This window comes from Chiloscyllium plagiosum, unplaced genomic scaffold (assembly GCF_037043375.1).
Source record: "Chiloscyllium plagiosum isolate Xiang-an unplaced genomic scaffold, Cpla_swu_hap1 HiC_scaffold_33, whole genome shotgun sequence".
Classification (NCBI taxonomy): domain Eukaryota; kingdom Metazoa; phylum Chordata; class Chondrichthyes; order Orectolobiformes; family Hemiscylliidae; genus Chiloscyllium; species Chiloscyllium plagiosum.
The window spans coordinates 22,212,439-22,230,339 of record NW_028270171.1 but is presented as its reverse complement, the minus strand read 5'-3'; the positions used below and the strand labels follow the sequence as shown (position 1 = coordinate 22,230,339).

Here is a 17,901-nt window from a genome sequence, read left to right as displayed (position 1 = left end):
GGGGTGAAGCTGTTTGTACATGTATTCAAACTCTTCTACCCAAAAGGAGAGGGTGGAAGAGAGTACAGCCAGACTGGGAAGGGGTGTTTGATTATCTTGGCTGCTTTCTACAGGGCAGTGAAGTATAGATGGAGTCAATGCACGGAAGGCTGGTTTGTGGGATGCACTGGGATCTATTTCAAAATTTGGATATAATGCTCGACTCTTTCATGAAAGTTACTGATAACCATGGTGAAAAACTGCAGCTCTGGTAGTTATTACTGGAGTACACCATTTGTAACTTATTGTTCTTCTTGTATGCCACCTTACAGAAATCCAGTTCACATCCAAAAATAATCCCTTACCCACCACACTTGTGACATATCCCTGTTGCCCTCAACATTTTAATACTTCTTCCAAGTTAGAATGACACTTTGAGAAAATACAAGCCGACACATAGAAAAAAAACGGTTTATTAAAAAAAGGTAACAATCACAGCTCAATAATTAAAGCATTCAAACATAATCTTCAAGTGAAAGTGGAGGCACTTCATTTAGAACTGATCACTTTGCTCAAAATCTTTCAGGACTCTTGTAGAATTTAGTTCCTGTCCTGCCCATCAACCAAAACTTGTTCTAGGGAAGTGGAATACTTGCACTCATATCTATTTAGGGGTATAAGTGGCGAGTGGTAGCGTAAAAATAGCAACAAATCACTCAAATCCTCGAAAGTCTTTAGAAATGGTCAATATAACTAAATTCTAAAGAAACCCTTTGGAGAAAATAAAAGTTTCCATTTTGACTCTTCCATTAACTAAATCAATGGTTTTAATCACTTAATATCCTTGCACCAAAAACAGCAACAGAGGTACAAACGTGGAGAGTAAAAAGCTATTAGCTTCTAATAAATTTGTAGTGGTTTCAAGAAGTAAATGCCACTTAGGCCTCATCAGAATATTCCCATCAACTTGGCTAACTTAAAATCAACTCATTCTCACAAAAGGCCTCAATAATGGCCCCATCTTAACTGCACTTCGCTAAATTTGATTGCGATTACCTGCATCTGGAAGACCATGCTTTAACACAGGATATCTGACGCAAATAGAAACTTTCCCTCTTCCAGTTTCCCAACCAAGATGACAGGCACTATGCAACAATATCACAGCATGTCAGATATCATGATGGATAAAGTGATTAGGAAAAGGTTGCTGCATTTAAAAAAAGCCACACTGAACTCTAACTGGCATGTAAAACAAAAATCTAATTAGTAAGTTGTACCTCTATCAAGTTTTCCAAACAAGTCAAAAAGCAATAAAATAAGGACAGTCAACATGGGTGCTGGGGAAAAATAAGCACTACTGCAGTTAGGCGGTAGTGGGAGGGCAAAAAACATTTTAAAAAGTCTCACCTGCAAAAAAAAAACAAAATAAAGACAGCATAATTATCAGGCAGGCTGTTTCACAAAGCAATTTGCTTCCAGAGACAGCCAGCCCGTACTGGGTCACTTCTGCAATTTGCTTTTCCCAGGATTGGTTTCCAAACTGGAAATTTGATTCATTCCTTCAAAAGGTTGAAAAGATGGCAACTGCTTCCACTTCCTTTAGGGGCAGTGCTCTGCAGCATTACTGAGAAATCAATAGATCAAGGTTGCAATTATGCATTCCTCTATCAAAACAAAAAAAAAAGTGTTGATTCATGCCCTGCAAGAGATAAGGACTAAACACAAAAAGAAAAGCACAAAGTTCATCCCTCTTACACTCCAACTCATTTTTAAAAGCACCCCACTGCAATCAGACCGTCCCCAGCAGTTTTGTATCAATTGTATCTGGTAGAATATTCCATTTGCACTAACTGACCAACAATACTATTACATTTAAGTAACAATTATTTAGAAGGATTCCTAGACACCTAGTCTTGCTACTTGACCATTGTGACTTTGTGAAATAAATCACAAGTGTTTGTTTGATTCTTCCCCACCACTCACACACTCTCACACACACACACACAAAAGGTCAAGCAGGCAGTGATCAGAACAGGAATATTAGCTGCTGTTTTTCTCCACTCTAGTCCCAGGGAGTCCTGGCACCTCAGCAGACGCCAGTTACCTCAGAATAGACTGGAGAGCAACCTCCAATTTTGCCTGCTTAGTCCTTCACTGCATTGTGGTTACCTGGGACACGAGGGGCAAACAGCAAATATTTCCGTTAATAAACAAGTCACACCACTTGTTGATGAGAACAGCTTGTTATCAAAAAAAGTATCTGTTGAATATGTTTGTTTAATATCAAGAATTGTGCTGAATGACCCTTGTGGAAAACACAACTCTCAGAAACTGCTTTGGTGTGACCCAAAAATGGGCCTCAAGATTAATCAAATATGAAACTCAAGGTAGAAAAATTAAACACCCAATCTTCTGCCAGAGTAAATCAACTGTTACGAGGAGGAGCTCAGAAAGAAGCAACCACTTCCAAGGTTTAAATGCAACATGCAGAGGATTTTGCAGTGACAGCATAAGTGAAGTTACGGCTATTAACCAACTCACTTAACAATTAAATCCCTATTTGCTAAACTCTCAACCAGCGAACACTGGATAATTTTACAAGCTGTAAATAAAAAAAAAAATGAATTGGTGAGCAGAACTGTCCATGCTCAGAAAGAGACCAATGGTGTTGTTGCTAAAGCAAGCTCAGGCATTAGTTCCTTGGTCAGAAATCGGTTACTTCAATTCCAAACTCACTTTGCTGGGAGAGACACAAAGTATTCCAGTTACTAAACAAAAAAAAACTAGTGTATATTCAATTCCCTTGTCCACACACTGTTAGATTCTTGCCATCAAATACCATTCTTCATATTGTGAAACAGCAATGTCAACCATTCTACACAAGACTATCCCAGTGTCCCCCACATTCATTTGGAAGATGAGAGATTCCACCGGATCACCTCTTCTTAAAGCCGTACTTCTTCCTCTCGTAGAACAGGTCAGTTTTTGAGCTGCCAAGATTGACAATTTTCGGACATCCATCTCTCTAGGATGCAAAACCAAAAAAAAAACAGGGCAAGTAGCATTGGAAGAAACAAAGGAGTTGATACTTTAATTACGTTAGTGCTCAGAAAAGCCACCTTGCCAAATGAGGACTTGCATAGCATAAGTCCCAAGTTTTATCCAGCGTATGTTTTGCATTAGTTACGTCATCAAGGGGAACAGTTGGGATTTTTCAGAGCTTGGTGGAGTGAAGGAGCTGGAGGAATGAGACAGGCTTCTACTTTCCTATTAACTAACAACCTCTGCTCGAAAGTAAGCCTCAGGTAGAGGACAAAAAATGACTAGCCTGCAACACTCATCTGCTTGCCTCATCTCACTCAGGAAGCCTGACCCTTAGGGTAAGGCGCCAGAGGACAGATGGTACCTCTGCAACTGTACCCTGTATCAGGGCATTAGCTTCCTCAAAGGAATAGCAGCTGAGGGACATGGAGAATTTCAAAGGAAAAGATCCACATTGCAATGTTTTGAGTTTCTAAGTTGTGAGTTTCTAAGTCTCTCGTTGAGCAATCAGGCTTCAGAGTTAGGTTTATTATCTTTAGTGGCGTTCCTAATTGGAACTGTACAAACAAACCACTCTTCCATGTCGCTTTCAGTTATTGAGCATAGAAACAACAAATCCACACCGACCATGATGCCAAATTAAACTAGTCCCACTTGCCTGCGCTTGGCCCATATCCCTCCAAATCTTTCCTATTAATTAACTTACCCAAATGTATTTTAAATGTTGTCACTGCACCTGCAACCACCACCTCCTCTGGTAGTTCATTCCACACACATCTCAAAAAAAGGTTGCACCTCGTGTCCTTTTTAAAATCTCTTTCTCTCACCTTAAACTTATGGCCTCTGGTTTTGGACATGCCTACCCTCGGAAAAAGACCCGTGTCATTCACCTTCTATATGCCCCTCATGATTGTGTAAATCTCAATAAGGTCACCCCTCTCAACTACCTACACACCACCAGTGAAAAGAAGTCCCAGCCTTTCCAGATTATTTTTTATATCTCAACCCTTCCCATTCCAACTTGTGAACAATTAGATCACTATTTGATCATTGCACTTTATTAGATTCAGAAGAAAACGTGTTCCAAACTTACATCTTTTTCCTGGATTGTGCACTCCTTGCAGTAATAGGCATCAGATACACCTGGGCCGCCACAAATCACACATCGGCCCTGGTAGGACCCGTAGTTACACTCGTCACAGATACGGACTAGCGTGCATGGCCTGACATAGGAGTCGCAGATCACACATTTGCCATCGCCTGAACGGGTAGACAAATCAAAAAAGAAAGTAATCATTGAACAAACCTTAATCTTTCAAAGATGTTTCAAGGTCATACAATGAAATGCAATAACTATGTAGACAACTTGGCAGTCCATTTGCACACAGGAAAGCTGCACAAACAGCAAATGAGATAAGTGGTACATTTGCCCATTTTAGTGACACTAGTTGACAGATAAACATTAGCGAGGAAACCAGAACTGTCCATTTTTCTCCAAAAAGCACGTTTGCAATAAAGTGAGCTAACAATGACAGCAGATTTTTGGAGGAGTTCAACTGTGGTAGATAGGAAGCAAGCCGGTAAATGTGCAACTTTTCTAACTCCCTCTAGTCCTCTGGAAATTCACCGAGGCTCCTTAGCCAGCACCTTGCAAACCTTTGACCAGTGAGGATGACAAAAGCAGCAGACACATAGGAAAACTGTTACGTGCAAGTTCCTTTCCAAGCTACTCACTAGTCGGACTTGGAAAAATATTGCTGTTCCTCAGTGTTGCTGGGTAAAAGTCTTAGAATTTCTTCCCAGATAGCATGGTGGAGTTACCTACATGAAATGGACTGCAGTGATTCATGAGGCAGCTCGCCACCACCTTTTCAACAGAAATATGCTGGCCCACCAACAAAACCACATCCCCTGAATGAATAATAGCGTTTTCAACACTGGTTTCGGGTGTCCACCCACTCATTTTGCCTCATCATCATTAACTGCGCCTCCAGGATCAAATGAATAATAAATATTGGCTTTGTCAACAAAATCCACATCCATGACGAAGAAAAAAGCAGCACTTCTGGAATTCCCTCTAAATCCCAGTCTCTTCACTTAGAGTCAGAGATGTACAGCATGGAAACAGACCCTTCGGTCCAACCCGTCCTTGCCGACCAGATATCCCAACCCAATCTAGTCCCACCTGCCAGCACCCGGCCCATATCCCTCCATACCCTTCCTATTCATATACCCATCCAAATGCCTCTTAAATGTTGCAATTGTACCAGCCTCCACCACATCCTCTGGCAGCTCATTCCCTACACGTACCACCCTCTGCGTGAAAATGTTGCCCCTTAGGTCTCTTTTATATCTTTCCCCTCTCACCCTAAACCTATGCCCTCCAGTTCTGGGCTCCCCGACCTCAGGGAAAAGACTTTGCCTATTTATCCTATCCATGCCCCTCATAATTTTGTAAACCTCTATAAGGTCACCCCTCAGCCTCCGACACTCCAGGGAAAACAGCCCCAGCCTGTTCAGCCTCTCCCTGTAGCTCAAATCCTCCAACTCTGGCAACATCCTTGTAAATCTTTTCTGAACCCTTTTAAGTTCCACAACATCTTTCCGATAGGAAGGAGACCAGAATTGCACACAATATTCCAACAGTAGCCTAACCAATGTCCTGTACAGCCACAACATGACCTCCCAACTCCCGTACTCAATACTCTGACCAATAAAGGAAAGCATACCAAACGCCTTCTTCACTATCCTATCTACCTGCGACTCCAATTTCAAGGTGCTATGAACCTGCACTCCAAGGTCTCTGTGTTCAGCTACACTGGCCTTGGACTTTACCATTAAGTGTATAAGTCCTGCTAAGATTTGCTTTCCCAAAATGCAGCACCTCACATTTATCTGAATTAAACTCCATCTGCCACTTCTCAGCCCATTGGCCCATCTGGTCCAAATCCTGTTGTAATCTGAGGTAACCCCCTTCGCTGTCCACTACACCTCCAATTTTGGTGTCATCTGCAAACTTACTAACTGTATCTCTTATGCTCGCATCCAAATCGTTTATGTAAATGATAAAAAGTAGAGGGCCCAGCACCGATCCTTGTGGCACTCCACTGGTCACAGGCCTCCAGTCTGAAAAACAACCCTCCACCACCACCCTCTGTCTTCTACCTTTGAGCCAGTTCTGTATCCAAATGGCTAGTTCTCCCTGTATTCCATGAGATCTAAACTTGCTAATCAATCTCCCATGGGGAACCTTGTCGAATGCCTTACTGAAGTCCATATAGATCACATCTACTGCTCTGCCCTCATCAATCTTCTTTGTTACTTCTTCAAAAAACTCAATCAAGTTTGTGAGACATGATTTCCCATGCACAAAGCCATGTTGACTATCTCGAATCAGTCCTTGCTTTTCCAAATACATGGAATCCTGAGGGACAGGATGTACCTCCAACAACTTGCCCACCACCGAGGTCAGGCTCACTGGGTCTATAGTTCCCTGGCTTGTCCTTACCACCATTCTTAAACAGTGGCACCACGTTTGCCAACCTCCAGTGTTCCGGCACCTCACCTGTGACTATCGATGATACAAGTATCTCAGCAAGAGGCCCAGCAGTCACTTCTCTAGCTTCCCACAGAGTTCTCGGGTACGCCTGATCATTACACCTGGGGATTTATCCACCTTTAACCGTTTCAAGACAGCCAGCACTTCCTCCTCTGTAATCTGGACATTTTGCAAGATGTCACCATCTATTTCCCTACTGTCTATATCTTCCATATCCTTTTCCACAATAAATACTGATGCAAAATATTCATTTAGTATCTCCCCCATTTTCTGTGGCTCCACACAAAGGCCACCTTGCTGATCTTTGAGGGACCCTATTCTCTCCCTAGTTACCCTTTTGTCCTTAATATATTTGTGAAAACCCTTTGGATTCTCCTTAATTCTATTTGCCAAAGCTATCTCATGTCCCTCTTTTGTCCTCCTGATTTCCCTCTTAAGTATACGCCTACTTCCTTTATACTCTTCTAAGGATTCACTCGATCGATCCTGTCTATACCTGACATATGCTTCCTTCTTTTTCTTAACCAAACCCTCAATTTCTTTAGTCATCCAGCATTCCCTATAGTTACCAGCCTTTCCTTTCACTCTGACAGTAATATACTTTCTCTGGATTCTTGTTATCTCATTTCTGAAGGCTTCCCATTTTCCAGCCGTCCCTTTACCTGCGAACGTCTGCCTCCAATCAACTTTTGAAAGTTCTTGCCTAATACCGTCAAAATTGGCCTTTCTCCAATTTAGAACATCAACTTTTAGATCTGGTCTATCCTTTTCCATCACTATTTTAAAACGAATAGAATTATGGTCACTGGCCCCAAAGTGCTCCCCCAATGACACCTCAGTCACCTGCCCTGCCTTATTTCCCAAGAGTAGGTCAAGTTTTGCACCTTCTCTCGTAGGTACATCCACATACGGAATTAGAAAATGGTCAGAAAATTAACTCCTCTCCATCTAAACCTTTAACACTATGGCAGTGCCAGTCGATGTTTGGAAAATTAAAATCCCCTACCATAACCACCCTATTGTGGTTAGCTGAGATCCCCTTACAAGTTTGTTTCTCAATTTCCCTCTGACTATTGTCGGGTCTATAATACAATCCCAATCAGGTGATCATCCCTTTCTTATTTCTCAGTTCCACCCAAATAACGTCCCTGGATGTATTTCCAGGAATATCCTCCCTCAGCACAGCTGTAATGCTATCCCTTATCAAATATGCCACTCCCCCTCCTCTTTTGCCTCCCTTACTATCCTTCCTGTAGCATTTTATCCTGGAACATTCAGCTGCCAGTCCTGCCCATCCCTGAGCCATGTTTCCGTAATTGCTATGATATCCCAGTCCCATGTTCCTAACCATGCCCTGAGTTCATCTGCCTTCCCTGTTAGGCCCCTTGCATTGAAATAAATGCAGTTTAATTTATTAGTCCTACTTGTCCCTGCCTGCCCTGACTGTTTGACTCACTTCTGTTCTCAGCTGATCTCTTTCCTCACTATCTCCCTGGGTCCCACCCCCCCACCCACCTTACGAGTTTAAATCCTCCCAAGCAGTTCTAGCAAATTTCCCTGCCAGTATATTAGTCCCCTTCCAATTTAGGTGCAATCCGTCCTTCTTGTACAGGTCACTTCTACCCCAAAAGCGATTCCAATGATCCAAAAGTGTGAATCCTTCTCCCATACACCAGCTCCTCAGCCATGCATTCATCTGCTCTATCCTCCTATTCCTGCCCTCATTAGCTCGTAGCACTGGGAGTAATCCAGATATTACTACCCTTGAGGACCTCCTTTTTAAATTTCTGCCTAACTCTCTGTAATCTCCCTTCAGAGTCTCAACCTTTTCCCTTCCAATGTCATTGGTTCCAATGTGGACAGTGACCTCCTGTTGGCCCCCTCCCCCGTGAGAACATTCTGCACCCTCTCCGAGACATCCTTGATCCTGGTACCAGGGAAACAACACACCATTCTGCTTTTTCTCTGCTGGCCACAGAAACGTCTGTCTGTACCTCGGACTACAGAATCCCCTAAACAATTGATCTATTGGAAGCCGACGTACCCCTCGTTGCATTAGAGCCAGTCTCAATACCAGAAACTTGGCTGTTCATGCTACGTTCCCCTGAGAATCCATCACCCCTACATTTTCCAAAACAGCATACCTGTTTGAAATGGGTATATCCACAAAAGACTCCTGCTCTAGCTGCCTACCTCTCTTACCCTTCCTGGAGTTAACCCATCTATGTGACTGTATCTGAGACTGCCCCCCTTCCTATAACTGCCATCCATCATATACTGTTGCTGTTGCAAATTCCTCATCGCTTCTATCTGTCTCTCCAACCGATCCACTCGATCTGATAAGATTCGCATCCAACAGCATTTATGGCAGATATAATCCGCAGTAACCCTTAAACTCTCTTTAAACTCCCACATCTGACAAGAAGTACATATCACTGCAAAGGCCATTTTTGCTCCTTCACAATCTACAGACCCAGAAAATAACACCCTCTTATTCCTCTACAACCACTGCTCTAGGTTCAATTAATAGCTATGGCTTATATTTTAAGTTTAATGAAGAGACTTATCTCCAAAAAAACATATAATCAAGAAAGAATCCATTGTACCCACTACTGCAGCCTTTCTATTGGACAGACTTAAAACAACAATGAACTTATCTGATTCTGTGCTGTGAACTTCGCCCAACAGTTCCTCCAAGATTAGTTGTGAATTTCACTTTGTTAATTTTCCCAGATGCACTCCAACGTCCAGCAATACATGAATTCAAACAGCAAAGGCGGTAACTGTGCAGGTTTTCTCTCTCTCTCTTTCCTGCACTGTCCTCACCATGTGCTTTCTTTGTCTGCCCTCCCTTTCTTCTTTCTGTAAAACCTACCATATTTGACCAAATACTTCGTCACTTGCTGCCCCCAATACGGTCATCTCTGGCTTGGTGGCAATTCTCATTTTGCTAGATTTCTGCAAAGAGCCTTGGATTATTTGCTAATGGCAAAAGGAGCTATAAAAATGCTAGTTGTTGTAGATTATCTGCTCAAACTCTGTGCTGGAGGGTTGAAACAAAGATCCTTTGACCAGGAGCTGAATATGATCACAGAGCTAAGCTTATTCTATAGTCAAAGGGTTGATGCTGAATGTAGAAATCAAGGTGGAATAGGTAATGTAATGCATGGAGTTTTCTTAGTATTCTGCTATGGCACTATAATTCAATTGCTGATTAGAAAAAATTGAACTATTGCCATGATTTGTTAGTACAGAAACTCAATATGCACATTTACACAACATGTGAACATTTTTGTGCACACGTTGGCAAAATGACAAAAGTGAGTGCTTTTGATAATTATGTTTACTTTATATCCCTGGTTGCTGTGGTGTGCAAGTCTTACATAAATATAAAAGTATATTTACGTGCGTGTGACGTTTATTTGAATTCGCGTCATCAGAGCCACCCAGCCCTGTGGTTGGTGAGAAATTCCCATTGAACAACCGGGCTATTTACTAAACAAACAGGCAACTTGTTCCAGAAGGTCAGTGCTGGTGTCCATGTTCCACATCAGTCTCCTCCCACTCCTCTTCACTGAAACCCATCAACATTTACTTCATCACAAACCCCCCACCCTGCAAAATGCGTTTCACCAGCCTCTCCTTGAATGTGTCGATTCTATTTGCCTCAACAACTCCATGTAGCGGTGAGACTCACATTCCCACCATACTCTGGGTAAAAGGTTTCTCCTGATTTTTTAGTGGATTTATTAGTAGTTAATTTACATTTATGGCCTGGTCTCACCTACAGTGGAAACATCTTGCCTATGCATAACCTAGCAAACCTTTCTATAATCTTAACTTGCATTAGCTTATCCATCAGTCTCCTTTTAGCTGAGGCCACCCTTCACTTACAAATGCACAATGAGCACAAGTTAACCAACATTCTGAGTTATAACTTCCAATGGGAAAGACGTGAGCAACCTGTTCTCAGCAGCCAGCCAAAATCATTATCAACAACATTTTCAGGCTCAAAAATCTGCAAAGATAATATCCCAGGGCAACAGGCTGAGAGCATATCCAAACATTGAATAATTCTGCAGGAATCCCTCGATGCAAACAGGCTAAATGTGGTGTCTATGTTCAAAAAGGTAACAAAACAGAAACAGGCAACGACAGACTCACTAGAAACAAAATCAGAATAAACTGGAAACAAATCAGGTTGGTCAACATCTGTGCTGAGTACAGATGAGTCACCAATGTGTAGAGAACCTGTCAGGGCTGGAATGACAGACAACAGCAATTCAAAAGGGAGAGAATTAAGAGAAAGCAGGGTGGGACATTACACATACCTGTATAAATAATTTGTAAATGGATAAAGAAAAACAGAGATCAACATGATTTTTTAAAAACATAAAATGGCTGAAAGAAGCACAAAATTGGTTTGCTTTTACACTTGTGTTTCCTCATTGACCAAACCTTTGGCCACCTGCCCCATTATCATTGTAGGTAGGTCAGTGCTAAATTCTGGTTTTAGAATACTTTTGTGAAGCACCTTGGCACATTGTAAATAAAAATTGTTGTTCCAAAATAAATAATGGGTGAATAGCTCAGGCAGAAAAGAGACTGGTCAAATCTGAATGAAAACTGGAGAATATAGCTGAACAGGGCGAGGTCCAATAGTTCACACAGAAAGACCCGGGCTCAAGTCTCACTTGCCCCAGAAGTGTGAACCAACACGTCAAAACAGGTTAAAAAAAAAATTTAAAAAAAGGAAAATTAATAAGACAGAGGGCAGAGACTCCTCCTAAAAACAAAAGACAGCGAATTATTTGCCAGATTACAACCCACACTGCCACCTCCCTCTCAGCCCCAAATTTCATTCCAACACATTCGCATTCTCTAGCAAACAAAGAGTGAACTATTGAAGACATTAAGGCTGAAGGGCGACAGTGGCAAGCCTGTGCTGAGCTTACTGACCAACCTCTGTCTTTGACTTTCTGCAGTGGAGAAGGTGAGCAAATCAGAGTGGTGAACAAAAAGGGAATGGAGATCACCTGAAGACAGAATATAACCATACAGATCACCTCCAAAACATACAGCAAGACCGACTGCTGCACTGAACAGCCGCGGCCTATTACTTGACACTTTCAAATTCTGATCTCGTCACATTTGAGTATCTTATTAAACAAATAAGAAATACTCCGTTTGACTGAAGTTAAAGTAGGGGGATAAACTTGCAGAGGAAATGAAAAAACAGCTTAAGAATAGAAAGCAGCTGCTTTTAATGTTGAATTGGGGATAAGGCAGAAAAGCTGTGGGTCTGGCTGGAGGATCACTCACTACTAATAATTTGTTTCAACATGACTTCAGAATACAAAGTAAACCTATTGAATTCAGGATCTCAGTAAAGCAGAAATGGTAGAAGCAGCTTAAAAACTAAAAAAAAAATGATGTTTTTTGATAATATGATCATGGACCCTGAAACGCAAATGGAACGTGAATTGCTACTCATGGCAAGTTTGATTACGTACTCAGGTGAATGATATCGAAACAGCCAAGCACAAAATTAAAAAGAAACAGGAGTCGATAGACCTAGCATGCTGCCCAATTCTGACGGTTAAGAAACGGGTGATGAGAACATGCCAGTGGGTTTATACTGCATATATTAATGCATATGAAAGTCACTGGCTAGACCAATAAGTACTGCCCATCCCGAAGTGCTCTTGAGGAGATGGTGGGTATTTGCCTCTGCTGAGGAATTCAGCAATAGTGGGATGAGAAAAGGAGAAAATGTGTACTCTACTGATCTGGACTGCAGCTCTTTAGGACATTGCTCTGTCAAACAAGGGACTACAGAACTATATATATATTAGAACAGACAACCAAACATTTGAGACTTGTTCACAAAGGTGACATGACAACTTCAGGCAGGGATATAGTAATTGAAAATAAAATAAAAAGGTTTAACATTCCTCAACATTCACACACACACAATTTTCAAAGCCACAACTCCACTCAACCTGCTGTGACTAACATTCTGAGCTTGTAATTATCCCTGTTCGTATTCAGCAGGGAGGGGACACTCCACCCTTTCCATGCAAAAGAAGTTCAGAGACTAGGTGCATCTCTGCAGCTATCTTTCCTCATAGCAAGAATATTTCCAAAAACCAAAAATTACAACAAGTCATGCCTCGATATTCTCTGGAATCACACAGCAGTGTCAACTCAGTAACTAGAGCAAATTATTTACTTGTTCTGTTCAGTTGAAAAATAAACCACTTTTCACAAAATTTAAAAGACTGCTGACATTACTGCATTTGCCCTGCTCACAACAGGAATGGGAACTCAAGCATATCAACAAGAACAGGAATGGAAGAAAAGCAGTACAGGTCAGTCTGCCTGTGTAGAATAAGAACAAGTTAGTATTCTATGTCAGCACTAATGAAGGGCTTGCAAAGAGTCCAACATGCAGAATCATTAACTCATTTACTTACTCCACAAGTGGCGACTGACCTGCTTAGTGATTCCAACCCTCTCTACCATTGTGAACATTACCACACAGAACAGGCCCTTTGGCCCTCGATGTTGCATCGACCTGTGAACATTCTGAAGCCCATCTAACCTACACTATTCCATTTTCACCCATATGTTTAAGACAATTTGCAGCACATGCAGTTTTTATATGTTTAAGGTTGATTCCATCAGTTGATTAAACTCAGATTTTTCAATTTTAAACCATTTAAACAAGACTAGAAACAATTCGCTTCAAGGACACCAACCCAATCAACAAGTCCAACATCAGCCCCAAGTAGCAACATGCATCTTCCAATAACTTTCTTTCCTTCCTCTGAAATTCCAAAAGGCAATTCTAAGCTGGTCTCGTGCCCCTCGGTTGATGATACAGGAGGCTATTCAGTTCATTGCGTATGATGTTAGCTCCTTGGAAGACTGAATCAGATTCCTCAACTTGTGCAAACAGCACTGTAATAACTTGCTGCTAATTTACATTAAATCTTAGGTTAAGTCAAAACTTATTGCACTGGCTGCTATTACTTCTCAGGGCCTTCACTAACTCGTTACAGCCTTGAGTCATCCTTTGGATTTTTACAGTTTATAAATTGAGGAGCAATGTCCAATCGCCCAATCACAAATTGTAACTCATTCTCTGCAACTCTGATGTTGCCCTGGATTATAAGCCCCATTTCTCCAAGGTGCTTCTCTTGTATTTAAAGATGTTATTCTCACTACAAGCGAGTGCAACCAGCATCCATGGAAACAACTAATCAGATTTGTATTCCAGCCTCCAAACTGCCTGACTGGACCATTACTACAGGGCTTCTGCCTCAGGCCACTTGCAAGCTGCAAACATGTAAGAGCAGGCACGCAGAAAAAGAATAGGAAAGGCACATAGCACACCAAATATCTTGAAGATAGCCCGAATTTCTTCATAGCTAAAGAGGCAGCAATATTATGTACGCAAACTGAGGCAATTTCCATACAGTAAGATCCCACAAACAATAAATTCCAGCTAATGTCTTAGCTGATGGCATTAACAGTGGATAGAACAATAAGAACTCTACTTTTTTTAAACATAGTACTACCATGATATATTTTATGTTGGCCAAAAATGCAGAAGAAAGTTTGGGTTAACATCTCACCTTAATCAAAGTACTTTTGACAATAGGTTGCAGAGTGGAGGCTGACCCCACAGTTTCCTGATTCAAAGGCCACCCAGAAACATGGGGTGGAAGGATGCAGATTTCGGCTGTCAAAATGCTGAAACCCTGACCTCAAAAACGTGTTACCAGGGCATCACTACCTGCAGTTCCTGATGGATTAAATCTAGATTAGACTCCGGCACTTCAGAGGTCTCGGAGCAGATCAGCTGCTTGTCTCCATATCCAGAGAAAACAAAAGGGCAAGTTGTGTTAGTGGTTTCTCAATGGTCTATTAATCAGCTAGACAGTTTCCCAACTTTCAATGTATGTATTTTTTTTTTAAATTAGCCCCTTCACTTGAAGAGTGAAATTTTCTATCGCTGCATTCCAAGGATTTCCAGAGCAATCCAGCGTACTGCTGTTTCCATCAGCAGTATTGCTAAACAAACAACACTAGAGAATTGGAGAGCATGTCCGACAGAGAATTACAGACTGGTCAGCTGCTTCGTCAGATGAAAACTAAAAGCTAATTCTTCTGATGAGGCACTTTCCTATTTCTGTGGCATTTCTGTTTGTTTTAACCCCAGAAATGACATATCCATATAAAAGACCTTGTCACAATATGGTACTTGCAAACGGCCTTATGCCAGAGGTCCGGAAGCTGCTTTCTCTTCTCCAAGAGAACCAGAACCACAAAGCTTGCTCTCTTAACAGATTAGGTCTTTACACTGATAATACCTTCATTCCTCACCTCTTTCAGGCGTTCAGACATTCTTCATGTAGTACATGCCTTTCATTTCTCCTTTACTGACTCCAATAATCTCTTATCAATGACTCTTCTGGCTACAAGAGCAGGTCAGAGGCTATGAATACTGCGGCAAGTAATAACTCCTGACTCCCAGTACCTGTCCACCATCTACAAAGCACAAGTCGGGAGTGTGATGGATACTCCCCAATTGCCTGGATGAGTGCAGCCTCAACAACACAAGAAGCTTGACATCATCCAGGACAAAGCAGCCTCCTTGATTGGTTCTACATCCACAAGCATTCACTACCTCAGTAGCAGCAGCAGTGTGTACTTACCTACAAGATGCATTGCAGAAATTCAAAGATCCACAGGCAGCACCTTCCAAAACCACGACCACCTCCGTCAAGAAGGAGTGCAGCAGATATATGTTAACACCACCCCTCTGCAAGTTCCCCAAGCCACTCAAAATCCCTGACTTGGAAATATCTCACCAGTCCTTCACGGTCACTGGGTCAAAATCCTGGAATTCCCTCCTTTAGGGCATTGTGGGTCAGCCCAAGAAGGCAGCTCACCCTCACTTTCTCTAGGGACAGGGCAATAAATGCTGGCTCAGCCAGTGACACCCACATCCCAGAAGTGAATAAATTAAAAAGCTATTTGACCAACTTCTGTTACGACTTAACCATGTTATGCTTGTATGTCTTTGCGCGAGTATCCGTGGGTCCATATATTTTGATGCATACTGCTTTTCTTTGCTTTTTCCTGTTCTCTTATTTTGTGCATCTATATTCTCTGACTTAGAGTCAAAGGCAATTCCTATGGCAGCACCATCAGCATAAAGAACAGACAAGTGTCCCCAGCACACTCACGTTTCTTTCCTTGTATATTCTACCTCCTACCCTGCAATCTTTCAAACTAGTGAACACCCAAAGGGTAATGTTGGTCAACAGGGGTTAATCAGAAACTCAGTCCATTCATGTCGATGTATAAAACCAAACAGCACGGAGCAGCTGGGCCTGGTGTTCTGGTTAACATTCTTCTCTCAACCAGAAAAATTAAGTAGTCATTCATCTTATTCCTGGATGCGGTGAGGCCACCATTTTTATCCATAAAGCAGTTCAAAAAGCAATACATTGCCCCCGAAGGCTTTCCAGTCAATCAGAAAATGTGAACAGCATCAAAAATCGCATCTTTTCTTCCTTTGACATACAGCGCCCTGCAGGGATCAGCATCTGGAGTGCATCTGCCAATTGTAATTTCCACATACATTGCTTTCGTGAATTGTACTTTCAGAAATCTGCTATGTGTACATTCTGAAAATCCACAAGATGCCTCAAGAAATTTCTCACCAACACTCCCTGAATGCACAAATGGCACTTACAAGGAAGTAGAAATGGGCTGACTTCATCCCGGACTCGCACGTTCTAATAAGTGAAGATACGAATTTGGGCAGGAGCAGGTCATTTGACCCACTTGAGCCTGCTTTGCAATTTGATAAGATTGTGGCCTCTACTTTCCTGTCCATTACCTTTAACTCCTTTGTCATGTAGCCTTATGATTGGGAACTGTACAAAATCAAGGGACTTCAGCCAATATTTACTGCCATTGCACTTTGCTCTTCCATTTTGCAGTAATTTTCCTCTATTTTTGTCCTTCAAAACATACCTGTGAGACAGACAAGGCAGGTATGTAAAAGGTTAGAATTTGCCCCCCCCCGCCCCAAATTTTATCTTGTCCCTGTATAACTGCCTGTGCAGCTTTCACTGTTGGTAATTGAGAAGGTTAACTCCCCTTGACCTGATCAGAAGCTTGTAGCAGACCGGTTCTGCCTCATTTACCGGAGATTGCTGCACTGAAGAAATCTACAAAGTCGTCCTATGTGAACACACTTGGGTTTGTACAGCTGCTTTCACTACACTAGAGAGCATGGGATAATGGCTGGCTGCTGTTTATGAGGTGAAGGGATAAAAGCAGTTGGCAAATGTAGGTGCGAGGGGAATGATTCACAGACAGAGATAACAGAATAGGAGAACGGGAAGTGGCGGTGCAGTCTACAAAAATGAAAATGACCTTGAGTTTGACAGACAGAAAGCTGTACAGTATCTGCATCAGTAGTTTGAGGGGTCAGGGGTTGCAGCATGAGATGGGAACAGAGCCAATGGCTGATAGAAGATACAAGGGATGCGGAGGAAATGGTACAGTCCAATCTAACTCAGGTCAGATTTTGCAGCCACTAAAAGCAAAAACAGAATAAAAAGAGCCTGACTGTATCCATTGCTTGTGGGACCATCTTCAGAGCCTGGATTCCCATGGCACATATACCCACTCCCTGGTGCCAGGCAGACTGTTTGCCAGCCAATTTCTAAAAGGAACATTTACTCAAGGGACAGACTCAATCCCCACAGATTGATGCTATAACAGTGGAACATAGCCCAGATTTTCCACAAAGTCAGCCTGAGCTTCAATTGCATCCGTCAAGAGAAATGGTAATCTATCTGGCGGTGGTACAGGAACCAGTGAATCAAGCTTTCTGTGTAGTAATTAGATGACGGAACTTAGAAAAACAAGAACACTGCTAGCTTGAATGAAGTTTTGTTTTTGTTCGCCAAATGCTAGTGACTTGCAATGCATCACAAAAACATAATAATACTTTCTTGGTCCAATTTTCAGAATGTTTGCCTCCCTCCATGCTCTGGACAATAAGGGAAACTGAAACACTCACTCACCATCAAACAGTCAAACACAGAGAAGCTAAAAGAGATTGCCAGCCCATTTCTTTAGACAATGAGGGAGGGAGGGAGGGAGGGAGGAAGGACAAACTTACATTTATACTGTACCCTTTACATCCTCATGACAGCCTAATGCACTTCACAGCCAATAAATTACTCGAAAATACAAGCACACAATTTGCACACAGTTAGGTTCCACAAACA

General features: G+C 42.0%; 1 protein-coding gene across 2 annotated transcripts in view; it reads right to left on the bottom strand.

The window, feature by feature from the left end:
• Window positions 1–436: 436 nt before the first annotated feature.
• The window catches only part of phf5a (PHD finger protein 5A), a 42,076-nt gene continuing 24,611 nt past the window's right edge, over window positions 437–17,901 (bottom strand). For both annotated transcript variants that reach the window (XM_043679884.2, XM_087978352.1), the window contains 2 exons: window positions 4,115–4,281; window positions 437–3,004 (listed from right to left, as the gene is read on the bottom strand). In XM_043679884.2, coding sequence (XP_043535819.1) covers window positions 2,915–3,004; window positions 4,115–4,281 — 257 coding nt within the window. In that variant the 3' untranslated portion in view covers window positions 437–2,914. The remainder of the gene's footprint in view (window positions 3,005–4,114; window positions 4,282–17,901) is intronic.